Source organism: Pterocles gutturalis, unplaced genomic scaffold, assembly GCF_000699245.1.
Source record: "Pterocles gutturalis isolate BGI_N339 unplaced genomic scaffold, ASM69924v1 scaffold11720, whole genome shotgun sequence".
In the NCBI taxonomy this organism is placed as follows: domain Eukaryota; kingdom Metazoa; phylum Chordata; class Aves; order Pterocliformes; family Pteroclidae; genus Pterocles; species Pterocles gutturalis.
In genome coordinates this window covers 3,471-21,512 of record NW_010140912.1, presented here as the reverse complement: position 1 = coordinate 21,512, position 18,042 = coordinate 3,471, and the positions used below count along the sequence as shown (strand labels likewise).

The 18,042-nt window shown below is 40.1% G+C and overlaps 1 protein-coding gene across 1 annotated transcript in view; it reads left to right on the top strand.

The window, feature by feature from the left end:
* Positions 1 to 18,042, top strand: part of LOC104469373 (A-kinase anchor protein 13-like) — a gene marked incomplete at both ends in the record, with an annotated part of 114,841 nt that overhangs the window by 93,991 nt on the left and 2,808 nt on the right. Inside the window, 4 exons of the mRNA XM_010083848.1 lie at positions 243 to 348; positions 8,785 to 8,827; positions 10,141 to 10,243; positions 15,312 to 15,483. Of these exons, the coding sequence (XP_010082150.1) occupies positions 243 to 348; positions 8,785 to 8,827; positions 10,141 to 10,243; positions 15,312 to 15,483 (424 nt within the window). The remainder of the gene's footprint in view (positions 1 to 242; positions 349 to 8,784; positions 8,828 to 10,140; positions 10,244 to 15,311; positions 15,484 to 18,042) is intronic.

Here is an 18,042-nt window from a genome sequence, read left to right as displayed (position 1 = left end):
CTCTCTGTTTTTTGCATAACTAGTTGTCTTCCACTTAAAAGACAAAGCAAAATGTTGCACTTCAGCTGTGTGACACCGCTTGCATTTTTTTGTGGTCCTTGCATTTCTCACCTATTACCTTATGCCGGGATCATTTCCATTTTCCACTGTTTGAAAGTGAGAATTTCATTAAACGTGAGCACCTGCAGGTGGGATGTTGTGCTTGACATATTTGCTCAGTGTGGTTCTTTTCTGTTCTGCAGATGCATCAACCATCGCCACCACAAGGATTTAATTTCTGTTCTTCCACTGTTTCATCTCCACTGACCAAATCTATGTCTCTAATGTCAATTAGTAAACCAGTGGACAGTGAGTAACGCAATTTTCCCTTCTCCTTATCCATTCTGTCATCTGTATTATTAAGTATATTTTGCTACCTTCCCAAGGCAGAATTTGCTAGTACCTGCTCCTGCTTTCCTATATTATGTGAAATATCCGTTTCACTGCTGCATGGAGTTATGGGTGGAAAGGAACAACTTGTTCAGTCTAAATCCATGTTTTGTTCTTCACAGCGTATCCCTGGTATTTCCAGTTTTGTTGGGTTTCTTTTGTTTTTTTCTTAATTAGATGACTGGTAGGAAAACTATTATTTATTGAGTTTGTTACTTATAAAGAAAAAAAGTTTGAATTTTGCATCCTTTCAGAATTTCTTCCTTTACTGTAGAGATAAATTCTACTTCAGATCTTATTTTCCTACTTCTGGATTTTTTGAAAGTTGATATATGGAAACTTGAGAATCTTGATCTGTTTGAGGGAGTTTGTTGCTATTTATTTTGAGCTAAATGTTTTGGGGCAGTTGGATGTCATTTATTGAATCTCATTCCTGAAAAAAGTAATAAAAGTTGATTAGGTGTAATTTTTCAGTTTAGCTTAATTAAAGCGATAACAAGCACTTAATTTTGCAACTTTACTGAATTGATTCTTTCAGCTGAAAAAGTCATTCAGAAGGCTGCAGCTGGATGTGCTTAGGAAGGGCCATGTTACACATGTTTTCCTTTTCTTAATTGCCAGCCAGAGACTACATTGACATATTAGATCATGTCTTGTCAATCAGTGCTGGCCTCTGATCTTTTCCTCTTTATTAACGTGCTGCTTCCTTGCAAAGCTGAACAAGGGAAAGGTGCTTTAAAGAAAGGCATTTTATTCATTTAGGAGGCTTGCTGGAGGAAGCTCAGGGAGATTGTGCTTTGTAGGAGATGTTTTTAAGTTCTTAGCCATCATTCTTCCATGATTAACGAGCGTGTGGCCTAACAGATGTGTCCCCCAGCAGCAGGACCCAGGCCATGGGCAGATCCATCCCCTGAAAGGCCGGCTCCTGCTCTGTGTGATGGCGGGCCCTCTTTCCTCCTTGGACAGAAGGCCTTCGTTATTTTTTTTGAAGCAACCCATTTATTGGCATTGCATCCATTTGCTAACCAAACACCATAAATAACTCGTCTAGTCCCGGAAAACACGCTGCTGGTGGCTGAGAGAGCCTGGCAGGCCGAGGCTCCTCTCCCTTGAGACTCTCCTGCAGGCCCATGGCGGGAGGTTACCACAGCAGAGGATTTGTGCCCCCATCGTGGAATCGGACCACTTGCTGTCTTCCCACTCGTCTTTGTCTTATGACCCACATTAAAAATGCCATCAAGGCCTGAGCTGGTGGTAGACAAGTTTGATTGTCCCATCTTCTTCTAGAGTTGGCCTAGCTGTGATGGTCTCGTTGAGAGAGAAGGAAAAGAGAAGATGTAGTGAGCGACCCTGAGGGGCTGCAGGAGGAATAGCGGGGTTAGTCTGCTGCTTTGAGGCAGGTGTCTGTGAGTTTTGGACACTGAAGTTAAATATGACTAATGCTTCTGTGAGCTTTATTTCCTCAGTAATTTGTGACACCTCAGAAGGGCCTCATTTTTATAGGAAAGTGGTTTCTGAAAATGAATGCATTTGAGACTGTTGATGTGAGCATCCAAAAGGGTTACTCACCTTGAAAACCTGGGTCACAGATTCTCTTCCCATATCTGACACTTGCTGACTTTGGAAACTTCAGTAAATCACTTCTTTCTTCCTCAGTCACCTTCAAAGAGGAGTAGTGTTACCTGAGTTGTGACCATAAGTACATGTGAAGCAGCTTTAGTGCCTTTTAACAAGAAGGTCTTGGCATATAAACTCCCTTTTATCACCGAGGTTTGAGATTCATGTTATTGCAGCAGGATACTTCAGAGTTATGCAAGAACAGATACTTGATTTCGTGGAGGTGAATTCTAGGAGAACTGTAATTCTTTATTCCACTTGCATAATTTTGTTATAGGTGTTTAAAAAAAAAATTATCTGATCCCTGCAAATGTGTTGGAATGGGAAGGAAGCAGCATGTTTTACACAAAAGCTTCAAAAACTAAATCCAAATGAATAAACATGTGGAGGGCTTTCTCTTATTTTTCCCATTGATTGTCATATGTATTGAGGCAGGAGCAATTTCCAAGACTGAGTTTCTAACCCGCACTCCATTTGATATCTCAGATGTTCCAAGAGCTGCTGTGGCCATTCACAACTGTTAATCCTTCAGCATTTTATAGAGGGAGGTCACAAGAGCTGTTGGCTGGAGCGCTCGGAAGACTGCTTTCAGCTTTGGAATAGCAAATTTCCAGTGTGGAGCATTGTTATAAAGCCAGGAACTGCTATAAATAAAACCACTGAAATGGAAGTTGAATTGAACTGTGCTGGAGGAAGTGGTTCTATTTACAGTCAAGTATTATTGTTCATCTTGACTTTTAGTCTAAATAGACAGTAGACTGCAGAAGAAAGAAAGCAGTGTTGCCTAGTCATGTTCTTCAGGTCTGGGACACTAGAAGAACTCCTTTGAAAGGCAGTCTAAACAAAATTAATGTATGAATCTTGCTAAGAATTCTTCAATTTAAATTCCTTTCGTTGGGTCCCTCTAGGGTTGTTCTGCTTATGTTGGAAAAGTATGCACATAATTTTAGTCAAATTGCCTCTAAGCGATTGGTATTTATGACTAATGGCTGAAGGAGTATTTCAGGGGAGTTTGCTTTGCACTGTTTGCATTGTGTTGGATATTCGTTGGATAATATTTTTATATTTGGAATTCAGTTTTGGGGTCTGAAACAAAAAATTCTCTTTGGATGTGGCTGAAAGAAAAGTGTTTTATTCAAAGAGAGTAATAATTACTGCTTCTTTCTCTTGGAAGTTTAACACTAATAAGGTCTTTAGCCTCTTCTCCCTGTTGTGCAAGGAAATTGATTTATCTGTGTCATGGAATGGCTTGGAAGTGCCTGAATATACATGCTGAAGATGTTTAACGTAGGTGCTTGGTGTAGGACCCTTAGGTCAGACCTGTCTCAGGGGCAGAGTTTCCCCCGCCCTGTCCCAGTCATTTTTCCTGCGGACAGACTGATGTGCCATGTGAGGGATGGGTATCTAGCAACCTGACATTGGTCAGGTCAAAGCTCAGAGAATTCCACCTGTGCAATGAGAAGGTTTGGGATATATAGCCCTTGGGCACCTCCATAAGAGGCTCTGTACCAATTTCAGTTAAGAGTGGCTAGCTGGCTCCTACATCTCTTTTCAGAGAAGATTGTACTTATAAAGAGTTGTTGGAAAGCTGCTGCTATGCAAGAGCAGCTCTTAAAAACAAATCATTTTTTAAAAGGAATTACAGTAAACCCTTTTAATTTGCAAACTTTGCAGTTGAGGGCATAAACAAATAGCAGAGATTCCTAGAAAAGTGCATAGTACTGGAAGATAAATATAGCTTCACAAATTGAAAAGAAGGAGGAGGTAGAGAAGTAACGTCTAAGAAGAGATAATTGAACTTGTTGTCATTATGCTACTGATAATGGGAGATTTGATGTCACAGATAGATTGCTGAGTTTGGCACAGTGTTTGATAGACTTCTTCCAGGCAAGGACAGGAGAAGGGTGCTGAGGAGCTTTTTTTCATGTTTATGCAGTTTCTATAAAATAAGGATCGTGAGTTTTAGAAGAAGGCAGGAGAATAGATGCTTGGGTTTTTTCTGTTTTATTTTGAAGAAAAAAAAAGAAATTTAGACCTCTCTGTTTTAAAACTGGAAGCTTTTAAGGGCATAACATTACTGCAATAGTGTTGGGTTTTGGTTTTTTTTTTTTGTTTTTTGTTTTTTTAAGTTAGAAGTGACAAGAACCCTAGGTAGATAAAGTCAGCACTTGAGATAAAGTATCCTTGCTATACCAAAGTGTCCTTGCTATACCCAACAGCTTTGGTGTCATTTAACTACAGAAACCACCCTTAAACAAATATCTTGAGTTGTTCTAGTTTGATCCCCTGACAGTTATTTCAGTGAAGCAGATGCCCCCTTGTCCAGAGATCCACTAAGTTGTTGGTATTATATTTGGGAAAGTAACTGTTCACATGTAAGTCTTCATTAAGAGTTCTTATAAAAAGATAACAGCAAAGATAAGAAAGCCTTGAAACTCAACTTATGCATGCAGAGAGAGACCCGCATCCTCTGGCATTTGCACATTCTCAATTCTTTGTTTCTTGTGCCTTTTCTGAAGCCAGCTGCTTTGCAAACATTTCCTTTGCTTTGGTTTTAGTTTGCTTTGGCCGCTTTCCCCTCCTTTTTATTATTAAATGCATTTTCAAGCATGCTCTAATGTCTGCTGTTAACCAACTTCTCAGCCCAGGGCCGGACTCGACCATCGAGACGAATCTCCTTCTCCTTCAGCATCTCTCCATTCATTCCTAAGTCTAAAACTCTCTTTTCTATTGGCTCTTCTTCCAGTGATGAGGAGGAGGAGTTGGATAGTAAGTAATCACCTGTGTGTTGCAGCTGTTATGGGTGGAAACAAAGGGAAATCTAGTTTTCTGCTTTAGACCTTGAAGTTTCAGCTTGCAAACACTGAACTAACCTCTCCATTTTGTGATGCCTAACAGCATTATCTTAGTCTTGTATCGGAATAGTAGCTAATGGCAGAATAAAAGGATTATAATCCAAAGAGGCTTGTATATCAGCACCATCATGTCTCATCTGGTTAGTTTTTGTCAGTATCCAAGTGGCAAATACCATCATCTGCCATTCTGACCAGCAGTATAGTTGTTACTTTTTTTATTAAATCCAAAATACTTGCTTGAGATTGTTGCAGTGCATGGAGTTAAGAGAAGAAGTAGATATTTGCCCTCCGTGTGTGGGAGTGAGTACGTTGCTCTGTGGAAGTAGAAGAGGAGAGAAGCCCTGATAGTAAATCCTGAAAATCTTGGTTACAAATTCACGGTTTCCCTACTGAGCAAAAACCATACATTGCGGCCAAACACCTTAACTAATCAAGGTGTTCGTATTTAGGTCCTGATATTATAATCAGAAGAGTTTTGTTGGGAAATGGGTGAGCATTATATGATAGCTTTTTTTTTTCCTCCTGCAAATTCCATTGCTAAAATAAACCAAACTAAGGCAAAAGATGGAATTAAAGTCATTTAGATTCCTCTTGTTTTTTTAAACAAGCTTATCAAAGATAATTGAAATTGCTTCCTATTTCTTAAGCATGTTTTATTAGACTGTTGGAATAAATCAGAACAGATAATTCTCTATTTAAACAGAAAATTCAGAGCAGCTGGATTAGTTGGTTCAAATTAAAGGTTTGCAAGGAAACTAGCCCTCATCCCTTGTGTCCATACTGGGATGAGGGAAATTGCTTTCCAGTCCTACAGATTTTGGTTGCTTCCTGAATTTAAAAACTCTCCACACCATCCATGTTGTAGGTATTTAAATTCTCCTCCTTTCCATTCCTAGTCTTCACTGTGGTTTTGTCCCTTCCTACAAGAAAGTCCCGTGCTCTTCCCAGGTGTGATACTACCCACTTCCATATTTATCCTCTTTCTTCCTTTCCCTTTGTTCTGTCCTTCTCTTCTGCCTTTAACAAAACTCTCAATTCATGGTCCCACAAAGTGAGCTGCAAACACACAGCTGTGCATTAATGTCACGCTCCCACGGTAAAAAAATACTCTTAGCTAAACTTCTTGGTGGATTTGGTTTTTCAATTGTTTTTGTTTTTTGTTTTGTTTTATTTCTTTTTGTTTGTTTTAAGCATCCAAGCAGTTAAGTAATTCCTAATAGGTTAGGTTATAGCGATTTTGGAGGGTATTTCTGATAGCTAGTATTTATCTTCTCTCAAAAGCGCTGCTGTTACCGATGAGCATTTAAAGTAATGTTGGATGTTGTCTCAAGCAAAAATGTTGCTCTCTTTACATGTGTTTTTTTCCCCTCATATTTGAGGGTACTGTGGTGACTTTTATATAAAGGTTGGTTTAGCCACAGCTATTCATAAGGCTGCTTTGGCAATGGGCATTTTTCATGTAGTAAACCCAGACTAGTTTGTTTATTTTTCCACATCTTCAGGGTTCATTTCTCATGAGAGGCTGGATGTGTTAGCAGTGGGATGGCACTTGCATTTCACTTACCATCCCTCAACATCTCCATGCCTCTTTCTCTCTAGAGTATGGACAATTAGTTGCAGTTTGTTTGATATAATGTATTTAAGATGTGGATTTCAGATGACTGAACAAGCCTGTCTGTGCATTTTAGAAAATTATTATGAAGTCTTTGGATTTCTTGACCCACTGAAGTTTAATTACTGCCAACATTAAGGAGTTGCGAGCTGGTTTCTTTTGTTTGTAATATCCTAGTCCAGACCCTGCTTTCTGCGAAATGGACCTTGATAAATTATTTCAAGTCCAGCTGCCATATGAAATAATTTTGGTGGGTGATTCTTACGAGGTGTTCAGTTAAGTACACCAAAATTGGCTGCTAGCCCAGATTCATTGGACACAGATAGCAGTCCTGGTCTTCAAACAAAACTAATTTATTTTGTGGGCTGTGAAATCAGTTTTGGCATTTCAGTTCTGAACCTGGTCATGGTAGGAAACACAATAATTATGGAAATAAACCTCCTTTGCCCCCTTCTACGCCAAAAAAACCCCCTGAAGGTGAGAAAATGTGCTTTTCGATGCTCATCATCTTGGGCTTTATAGCTTTCAACAGAATGTTGATCATATGATATTACATTGTAGACTAAAATACGAAGCTATAAACAGGCTTTCACCTTGATTTTTGTCTGGATCAGTTTTGCCTGCCAGTGTAAAGAATCCCACACTTTTAAAATAAATCACTATTGCAGTACAAGATAAATAGTACGTAGTTCAAGTTGTCATGCAGTGTGCTTTCTCAAGGTGCTGAAAACCAGTCACAAATACCAAATTATTACAGCTCTTGATTCAGTGTTCATGCGTATTTCTTACGTTAACTGCAAAGAAGCAAACAAGTTTGTTCAATACTTAAATCCAGTCAAATTGATGAATCTGTTAAAAAAAAAAAAAGACTAAGTAGGCTTAACCCATGTTAAAAGCAAACTAGAGCAGAAACAGAGTCACTGGCGTGTTAATCAGGGAGTTGTGAGTCTGTAAATTACTTGTGTGATCTGAGTAGGTGTTTAGGTGTTTATACTATATAAAAACCCAGCACAGTCAGGAAATTGAATAGCGTACTTCGTTTGACATACATTACAGTTATTACTAACTTTGATGTATTTGGGATAGATCATTAATTAGGTGAAAGGTTTTGCAAAGGAGATACTAACAGCGATCGCCAAGCAAAGATTAGGTAATAGGGTATGCCTGTATTTCAGCTTCTCAATAGGAAGAAATTATATTTCTGTCTTGGGCTGTGTTGACACTTGAATCAGCAGTTAGGAAAATGTGTATTTTAGAATCATAAGGCATAATATCGTATGCAGTTTTTCCTAATGCCCTTACTGCTTTTGGGTAGGGGACCATCTTTGCCTCTGATGTCAAGTGGCTCTTTTCCATTCACCCTTCGCTTTAATATGTTCACAGAATTTGAAGCCAAAGTACATTTTTTCTTACAGTGTATATGCAGAAGCCTAATAAGGTGACCAGTCGTGTTGTTTCTTGAACTTCAGATAGGACTGCAAACAGTGCTTGTAGTGAGGGTTTTTTTGGAGTCCTGACAAGCCCAGTTACTCCAGAGAGAGCCCTGTGCCCTCTGGATCATTTCATTCTGATGTTTCAGTGTTCTTCGATGGTCCTGGTAAATGCTGTCAGCTACCTAATCTGCTCCAAATGCATTGTGCAAGCAGGTTTCTTGTGGTATAAAGAGAGTTTGTGTCATTGGCAGGGCTTCAGCTTCATGTCAGAAGTCAGACTTTCCTCAAGCACAGTGTTGTGTGACTAAGCCCTAGGCTGGTAATGTTTCGTGGAAAACAGAATAAGGCTTCTGTTGTTTTCCTTACTCTTTATGAAGTGCTTCAGGATTTTGATGGGAAAATGAACTATAATTTCATCAAAGAGAAGAGTTTTAGACATGAAACCCGGATGTGTTGTACAATAGATTCTTTCTAGTGATGTATAAATAAAAGCGTTGTGGCAGAATGATTCTCACTTATACCTATTGTCATTGAATTGGCAGTTCTGATTCAAATACCATGATGTACCAGCAAATCTAACAGATGCACATCCTTTGCTTAATAGTTGAAGAACGATAAAAATACTAAGCAGACTTTCACCTCAACATCTAATTTGAGAGCACCTAAGGATACAGGGAACAGGCTTTATCTTGAGCACATGTAATCTATTCTAAACACTCACTTCTGGAAAACATTTCCCCTTCCTCTTGACCCATCCAAATTTTTTTATATTTGTAGAATCAGTGGGCTAAGATTGCAGTCTAACATGTCACCTCCCCACCCCTCCTTTCTTTTCCAGATACGCAGGCGTTCGGCAGCCCCACGGGTTCCTCGGTTCAGAGGTACGGTGTTTTGGGGGTACCATGTCTATTCTGGTGGAACTCCTGCAGTGGGCTGTGGTTTGGACACTCAAAAGCCTTCCTGACACTTAGTGCGCTTCAGCTGAAATTGCATGTGTCAGGCTTGTGAAAATCAGTCCAGTATGTCTAAAAGATAAAGAATATTTTAGATGATAAAATATGAAGGTCTCTTCTAGGTTTTATCTATGATAAGGTTTTGTGTTTATTCATGCATAGTGTTGCATCAGATTATCTATTACTGAACAGTTTTAGACTACCCTTAGTTATATTTTATGCTCAAAGAAGTAGTTATTCCACTCTTTGGTTAGTTCTGTCTGTATTTCTATAACAAAGACCAAAACAATCATGTTTTTGTAAGTTACTTTTTGTAACTTGCAAACTGTAGAGAGGAGATAACCTTTCTGGTGGGTGCTGGCTTTAAAAGCGCTTCCCTGGAAGAAGGACATTTGTGGCACTGGAGGAGCTGGATATCTGGTCTCTGTGTCACTCTGATAGCTTCGGCTTCTTCTGTGGCTCAGAAGCTCTTCACTTTTGCTCGCTGATGGTTTCTGCTCCTTGATTTCATTTGTCTTTCAGTTGTTCTGCTTTTGGTTTGCTTTGTACTTCCTGTTGACAGACAGTGTCCTTTAATTAAATAATAGTTTCTTCTGTAATTTCTTATTCTTCCATAGAAGCTGAAGAAGTCATAAGCTTGTGCGTGTAAAGACTGGCAGAAAATATCTGGCATCCCAGAAATGCCTAAATTAATACAAATAACCGTTGCTTTTTATTACTCAGTATTGGTGTTCTCATTTCTCAGGGGAGGCTTTGCGGACAGTGAGGTTTCTGTTAAAGACACTCACTGCCTTTTGGGAGTCCATTAGATGTCTTTCTCTAGAAAGAGATCTCTATTTAAAGGATGAATGCATGTCTTACCCCTTTCTGTCTGCTCCGCATCTGAATTATTGATGATTAAGTGCCAAGACTGACTGTATCACTGCAATATTGGGTATGTAAATAAGCAGATGCTGCGAGCTGGTTACTAGTTATTTGGCCACGGGAGCAGCAGAGGGTGCTATGGCATGATTTGAGAATGGAGATTGCTTAAAAAGAGGATTGAAAGGATTCCTTGAAACATATGACAATCTACTGGATTGGCATTTTGTCTTCCCTTTGCCTTTTTTGTATAACACCACAAATCAACCCCTCACTCTATTGGCTAGCAAATGCATTTGTCCTTTAAAAAAGAATCTATCCATTTAATAGATGCTTTGGGAGAAAAATAAAAACAACCTCTTTCTTTTTTTGATTTTTAGCATAACTGAAGAGAGCAGCAGCGTCCCTGCTGGTAAAGGAACAAAAGTCAGTCGCACCTTCAGCTACCTCAGGAATAAAATGTCCAGCAGCAAGAAGAGCAAAGTAAGTGCTTCTTGTGACTTACACAGCTGTGAAATACCCACAGGTAGCAGAGATTAATTCTGTATTTCAGTGTGTTTCCATAGGGTGCTATTTATGTCTTTCCCTGACTTTTCTTTTTTCTTCCTTTCTTCCTTTTGCGAGGGGAGGATTGTCTGTGGGGTAATAGAGAATAGCAATATGGGAAGTTTTAGCACCCCAAAATTGAAATGCATCTGATGTGAGGTTTCCTGTGCCTCTTTTCCACACAGAACAATGCTTCATTTTTTTATAGAGAATAGATTGTGCTCTGGCCTGATTTATGGCTTAGCAGTGATTGATGGGTCTAATTTTTCAGAACCTGAGAGGTGTTTAATAAAATAAGGAGCTATAAGAAGGGACTGGCTGTCAAAGGCTGTATTGTGTTTCCCTTTTATTTTTACCTTTTGCTGCAAAGTTCCTGTGCACTGTTGAAGAAGTTGCTCAAACTGTGGCCTTAGCGATGGCCAATGTTTGTTTTCCCCTTTTTTCTGCCCTTGAAACCCTGGGATTTAATTTGCTGAAGGTTAAGCACTGCTCAGCACAGCTGAATTTCCTGGGGACAGCATTGGTTACAGAAATAATTACACTAATGCTAAATACTTCACACAAACGGGCTGCTGTTGCCTTAGATTGTCCCCTGAAAATTAGTGTTTTTCACTTGAATCTTGCCTCGGTTTATCATGTCTGACAGAAGCTAAGAGCACTTTACCTCACAGTGGGCAATGTGTATGATATAGTTAGGTGAGGCGTAGCTAATATGATGGTAAACACTATTGGAAGGCCCCGAGACACATAATTACATATTCCAATGAGTTTCCAAATAGCAAATGGGAAACAAAATGTGGCATAATGAGTATTGTGCCTGTCGCAGAATAAAGCTGGGCTGAAGCAGCCATGTGTGGGAGGGGTCACGTTTCACCTGCGCAAGCAAACTTGATTTTAGCCTTTCCCATCATAAGCACTTGATGTTTCCGCCTGAGTGTTCCTCTAGTGTAGCTGTGTTTGTGTGCTGCAATGGCACAATGCACATTTTTTGAAGATTGCATCACCTTTGCAATGAGGTACCAGCTGTAGTGAGATCAGTCATCCTAACACACAGTTCCTCTTTGTGGACCTGCTTTAAAAAGATACAAGCTGCGGGTACCAGCGGCTCAGAGCTGCTGCTGAGCAGTGTGCAACATTGCTCTTCCCTGCTGTGAAGTACAATGTCAAAAAAAAAAAAAAATTTAGATAGAAACCCCTGTGCAAACTGCTAGCAAGAAGTTGTGGAGCGTGTTGCACAGCCTGTGAATGAGGCTGGAAATTTGTTAACTGATTCTTGCCCTTTGGCTGTATAATCTCTAAGCAAGAACAGGATGTGTATGAGATCTGGTTGGGGCAGGTAAGAAAATGTGACAGAGGTGCTTTGAGATATTTGCTCTGCCTTTGTTAAGTAGGTGCCATCTGATTTTGTGATTATGTCTGAAGTTGTTGACAAGGAATTGCTCCAAAATCTCAGCAATAATACACACGACAAAAACTGCAGCTCATAGAAGCTCTGATATTTTTACTAACTAAAAAGTAATAATAAAATTCAGATTACAGTTCCTTCGCTGCTCACAGTGGAATGTTTGCATTACCTACATTTTTAGAGCTTCAGCTGTACATTTAAATAATTTGACCTAAAAATTCTTGGGAACGCTGATTTCTCAGAAATATCATGGCTGATGAAAACCTGTAAGAGTTAAAAAGAAAAAACAACAAACCTTGAAAGAGGAAGTTGGACAGGAAGAGTTGGTTTCTGCTGCTGTCTGGGCTGTCAGGAGGGAGAGAGGCTTCAACTTCTTTCCAACTAGGTTTTTACTTTTCTCCAAACCTTCAGAAATCATAGTTTTCAAAGATGAACCATAAAATAAAGCATTTTTGAGCCTGCTAATGGCAACAGCTCTTTTTAAAAATGGTGTAAATGGTTGTGTTAAAAAAAAATATGTTTGGAGTATTAACTTCAGGGGATGCTGATAGACGTTGGTGAATTTACCCATGTCTAGCATATACTTTGTACTATTCAGGGCTTAGTCAGTGATTCTCTTAATCAGTAGCGTGCACTGATTCACGTTCGCGAAGTCTAAAACATGCCATGTCTCTGTCGATTAGAAGAAAAAAAAAAAACAAACCTCATTTTCTTCATTTTGGTAGAGAGTTTCTGGGAAATGACGACAAAAAAAATTAGCATGAGTAATTTCTGCTTTTCCTTGACTTGCGCAGTTATTGGGCAGTGCTGTACCACCAACAGCGTTTCAGTGTATATAGTAGGAGTTGTGAGTGTTTGAAAGGAGCAGGAGACAGGGAATATTTGTGACCTGTAGAGCAGGAGGAGTGCAAACACGCGAAATCCTTCTGTCTAGGAAATCTTCTTCAGCACTTTGTTTACTGAAGTACTACATAGCAACACTGAGGTATGTTAAAATTCACTTTTTCTGTATCTTAAACATCACAGAGGATTTGATTTACCACCTTCTGCCTTTAAAATGGGTGGTCTTGTATTGTCTTGTGACTTCTAAAATATTAATCTCATCCTTTCTGGCCTATATTTTTTCTTCTATGTTGTTTTTTTGTTTTTTGGGGGTTTTTTTAGCAGTGGAAGCTAGTGTAGGGCAAGATGAAAGCAGTAGCACAGTAGCTAAAATCATCTTCCAGGAAGTTAGCAGCAATTGTATCGCCCTCCCCCTTTTGCTCAACTCCTTTCTGACTGCCGTCCCCCCGGCCGGCTGTGCTGGCAGCCCTTGGCTGTTGCGATGGGCTAATGCTGGTGGGGAGCAGCTCTCCTGCCCCCCAGGGAAGGATGTCGATAAAATGGAATAGATTTGCTGAAGTACCTCAAATAACAGTGAAGCTAGTAGGACTTAAGAATTGGGAGGTAAGAGCTTTTGTTTGTTTTGGAGCAGGATCTGCTGGTGCAGTGCACGGTGTGTTATTTTGGGCAGTACGACTGAGTTGCGGTACACGTCGTGTCCATTAGCGCGTGTCGGTGCAGGTTCACCTGTGTAGCCGTGCTTCAAGTAGTGCTGGCAGCTCCTGATAGCATGGGAAAATGGTTTTGTTTTTACAATCCTTTTAAAAAAAATAATTTCCAGTAACTGTCACAGGAAAAAAAAAAAAAAACCTCATTTTGAGATCTTGTATTTCAGTGGCATGGCTGGCATCCCGTGTATGAAGTTTGCTGTTTCCTCCTTGAAAGTGGTGCACCCATTTCCTGTTTTTCCTGGGGTCATTCAGCTTTAATTAAAATGGTTTTTACAGTGATTTTATGAAGACAGGGTATTATTCCAGACTTTAGAATTACTGGGCTTTGCAGTAAACATCAGGTACATTTAAAGTGTAGGATGGTGAATCTCCTTTCAGCATTTTAAGCGTGAGAGTCACAAGATTTGCCTTGAGCATAGGGTGATCTTTTCTCCTGGAGCTTCACAAGTCTTCGCAATAGAGCAAAACTCCAGGTATCAGCTTGGTGCCATTAGCCAAGGACTAAAATGCAAAGTTTTAGTTCTTGAATCCTGCCAGGCTGGACACAGTTAAAGGTGGGCAGGGCAGTGGATGGAGAACAGGGCTGTGGAGGTTTATGTGGGGTGGTGATCCGAGCTGATGGCTTAAAGGAGGTGCAGATGTGCCACAAAGCAGATTCCTCCTGGCAGGCTTTCTGCTTCAGACAGGATTATTCCATATGGTAATGCTTCTGGTTTTGCTTATTTGCAGAACAAAATAGCGTTTCAGGGCAGTAAATAGACGTTCTGTTTATGAGGCTTTGCAGTGAGAGACTCCAGCACTGGCATTTTGCCCAGGGTGTTGGGAGAGGGGAAACCTTAGGCTGAGTTACTAATTATTTGAGTGTGTCATCAAAGGCTCAAAAGTTTCCCTGACGGTGACTGCGGAGCTCGGTACCTCTTTTAACCGCTTCATGGCGGTTGCTCACATGGGCTGCTCTGCAGCTCTCTGAGATGTAGGCTGTGACAAGATTCAGTAAAGGCCCATGACATATAAATAACAAAATACAAAGATAAGCTTACAGAAGCCTTTACCATTTCTGGTTAAGCAGTAACAGTTAAAATACAGATGTGGAGCTGAATTATATGGTAAATATTTTGTAGAGTGGTACACAGAAAGAAAAGGAGTCACTGTAATTCAAATTTGGAGGTTTTCTATGGAGTTTCCTTTAAAAATTGTTTGGGGAGAATTCCAAATCCACAAAAGGCTGCAGGGAAAAATGTTTCAAATTTTTAGTATTTAGCATTTTCTATCTCAGGTGGTGAAAGAAAGTTAAGCAAAAACTCTGATAAAAATTGGAGAATCTGGCTATGCTTGTAATCTTTCCAAAGCTGAGTAGCCTTGGCTTCCCGAAGACAAGATAATATTTTATGGTGTTGCTGTTGTTCCTCAGCCTCTCTGTGGTACCTTATTTTGAGAGTTTGTGAAAGATCCATTTCCCCAAAAAGCTTCACATAATTACTTGGGGTTGCATGAAACTGTTGAAAAAGTTGCTAGTCAGAAGGAAAACAGAGGTGGAAATATTCTGGCAGTGATGCTGTACCCGCACCGAGAAAGAGCTTGTGTTCTCCATTAAAAATGCAGTTGCAAAGCACAACTCTTATGGGTTGGCCTTAAAAATTAACTACGTTGAAAGTTAGATACACATTACACAGGGTGTTAGTATTTAACACAATTCATTGAAAGTGCTGAAGAGATTGATGAGAGCCTGGAAGAAAAGAGGTAAGTCATTAAACAAAGCAAAAATAAAACAAAGGTAGAAGAAAATAGCTGCTTTTAGAACAGATTCAGTTTCGTCTCCACTGGGGAGATATCTGTGCAGAAGGCGCTGCGAGTCAATAGTATGTTAATCCATCCAGGGGGGCTGTAAGCTGATGTTTTTAACAGAGAACTGTGCAGACACATGACTATTGTTAAGGTGTGCGCCGATCAATATCGTCATAGTGCCAAAAGCAAACACTGAAGAATTTGTAACTAGAGAATAGACCTCTGTGAAGTAAAGAGACATTTGTTCATTTTCTTTTGGCAGGAAAAAGAGAAAGATAAAGAGAAGACTAAAGAGAAGGACAAAGATTCCAAGGAGAAGGAGAAAGATAAGAAGCTATTAAATGGACATCACTTCACTGCAACCACCGTTGTAGCCCAAGCAACCTGTTACCACTGTATGAAACCTTTCAATAAGGATTCGTACTACTGTGCAAGTAAGTCGGGGTTCTTCCCCCCCTTCCTTTTGTTTTTCTTTAAATCTGACATGGGAAATGTGAACCTGACATTTGATTTTCCTCTTAAGGATGTGGGGTGGGAGGGAGACTCTGGACATAGTGATTCATGGAGCAGTGTGTTGCCTTATGGCAGCTGGACAGAAATGAGTTGTGGCTGTTAGGAGGTGTCCTGAAACCTCCTTCCTAGCCTATGCTCAGACATCGGAGCATCCCGTGGGATTTTCTGCTCCTGCTTGTTGGGATGTATCAGTCAGCTGGAGGACTTTGGTTATTTCAGCTTTGTGGTGGCTTGGGGCTGAGGTGCTTTGTTAAGATGGATGGAGGACAAGAAAAGCTGGCTTGGATTGCGGCTTTTATTTCCAATGGCAAAAAGCATGTGCCACTCATCTGTAGCGTATTGCTTGAGTTCTCTGATACACTGCTTTGAGCCCTCAGTGAGAACAGCATGATACAAAAAAGGAAAAACTAACCCTGTTCTCCCTTTAGACATGAAATTGCATCACAGGTCAAATGGCAGCTACCTGTGTGCATATGACGTACGTGCAATGCAATGCACGCGGTATGGGAACCACAGCGCAGGGTTTCTGTGAGATTCGTCATTTTGTTCTCTTTTCTTATCAGACTGTTTCTCATACCTCTGGCTTGATAAGGTCAGCAGCGTTTGTGTGGTCGAGACCAGAATGGTAGCTGGTTCATGCAGCGACCCAAAGCCGTAGAATATGCAGACGAAAATGTCTTTTTCCCACTGCAGCCCAGGACTCTCCATTCCTCACTCTTAGTAATATTTTTTACTCCGCTAGCCTAGAGATGAGTCGAAGCGTGTATGGGAATTGCTCCCAGGCTGGAGCAGGAGGCTCTGTCTCTGTTACTGGTAGATGAGCAGTACATAAAGCATCTCCAGTGAGCCGGGGAAGGAGCAGCCAGCTGAATCCCGAATGGCAGTTTTGAGTTTCCTGGAAGAGAAGAGATTTCTGCGAAGTTGTTTGCATGAGACACGCTCTGTGTCAGCCGGATGGGAAATGGAAAGCATCAACAATTATGAGCTCTCAAATGCATCCTCTCCCTTTCCTCACTTGACTTTCTTAACAGCTTATCAAGCCACTTAGAAACGTTAAAATAATCCAACAATGTCATATGTTTTAGCATAAATGTTCCTTCCTTATTTTTCAAGGTACAACAGAAAATTATTCTAAGTTTTCTGCATTGGCCAGAAAATGAACACCACAAGGAAAGTTTGGTCGGGATCCAGGTTGTAAGCTCGCATCTCAGAGTGGGTCTTTTTCACGTGGCATCTTAAAATCAGCCATCAAATGTCGTGGAAATGACTCATAACCAGTCATGGTTCCTTGTTCCTGTGCTGTTGTAAACTGTTTTCCTACAGAAGTGTCAGTGCTTTACTGCTACATCACTGCTCTGTCTCGCCTATGGATAACTTTTTCTTAATGCTTTTTAAAGCACTGGAACATTTTAAATCGATGTCTTAACTTTTCAGTGATGCCCCCAGCTTCCTGAAACAGTGAGTCAATGCTGAAAGATTTAGTGTGCTCTAAAACAAATGGACAAGAAAAAAATCCTAATTTTTAATAGCCTTCTGCCTGGTCTTTTTTAATTTTTATGATCAATGATGCAGAAAATAAGCTTTTGGGGGTTTTAATTATTAATGCTAGTGATACAGAGGGTTGGAGAAGCTTCCTGCCTGCTGAAGAGTTGAATTGGAGGAATAAAGACCCTGAAACCAGATTTTCCATCTAAAAAATCAAAATGCCCTGTTGCTAAATGGTGCATATTAAAGAGCTGCCTTCAGGCTTTCAAGGCTTGAGAGTGTGAATTTAATGTGTCTGAATTGTCTTGCTGCCCCTTTTCATGCAGTAGAAGCAGGTTCTGTCCCTCTTCCTTGTTTGATCTGAAAAATGATACAGCTTGTGGGTTTTTGCAAGAACGTGCAGGTTTCTTTATTCTGTCTCTCTTGCACAGGAAATTGTGGGACATAACAGAATAGCAACGCCCTATGGCCTTACCCTTAGCTCTGAAAATATCAGAAGAATTACTGGCTTTTATTAAGTAATCCCAAATGTAAAAAAAATTTTAGCAATGTGAGCATATTTTGTCATTCTGGACGTGGAATTTTTTCGTTTCATATTTCTTCTAGAAGTAATTCAGAACTGTACGCCTGCAATGTGATGTACACTTAAAATATAATTCATGATCTGTGTTAATGTGTTTTCATGAATGAGTGGAAATAACAGGATTTCTCAAAGCTACTGAATCTCATCTGAAAGCATTTGAGTTGTGATCTTTCATCTGTCAGAAGAGTTAATACTCCAAACCTAATTATGAAAAAAAAAATTTAATCATCTTTGAAAACTTTGATTCCCAGAAATCTGCTGGCAGAGACCATGGGCAGACTCAGGATATTCCAGAAGGGGAGTACACAGCTTTTGCTCTGGCGTGCAGCAGAGGGTGGTAGTAAAGCATGATGCTCTTTGCATTGGTAAATGTGGTTTCAGACCAGAACAGTGGCTTCAGTCTAGTTTTCAG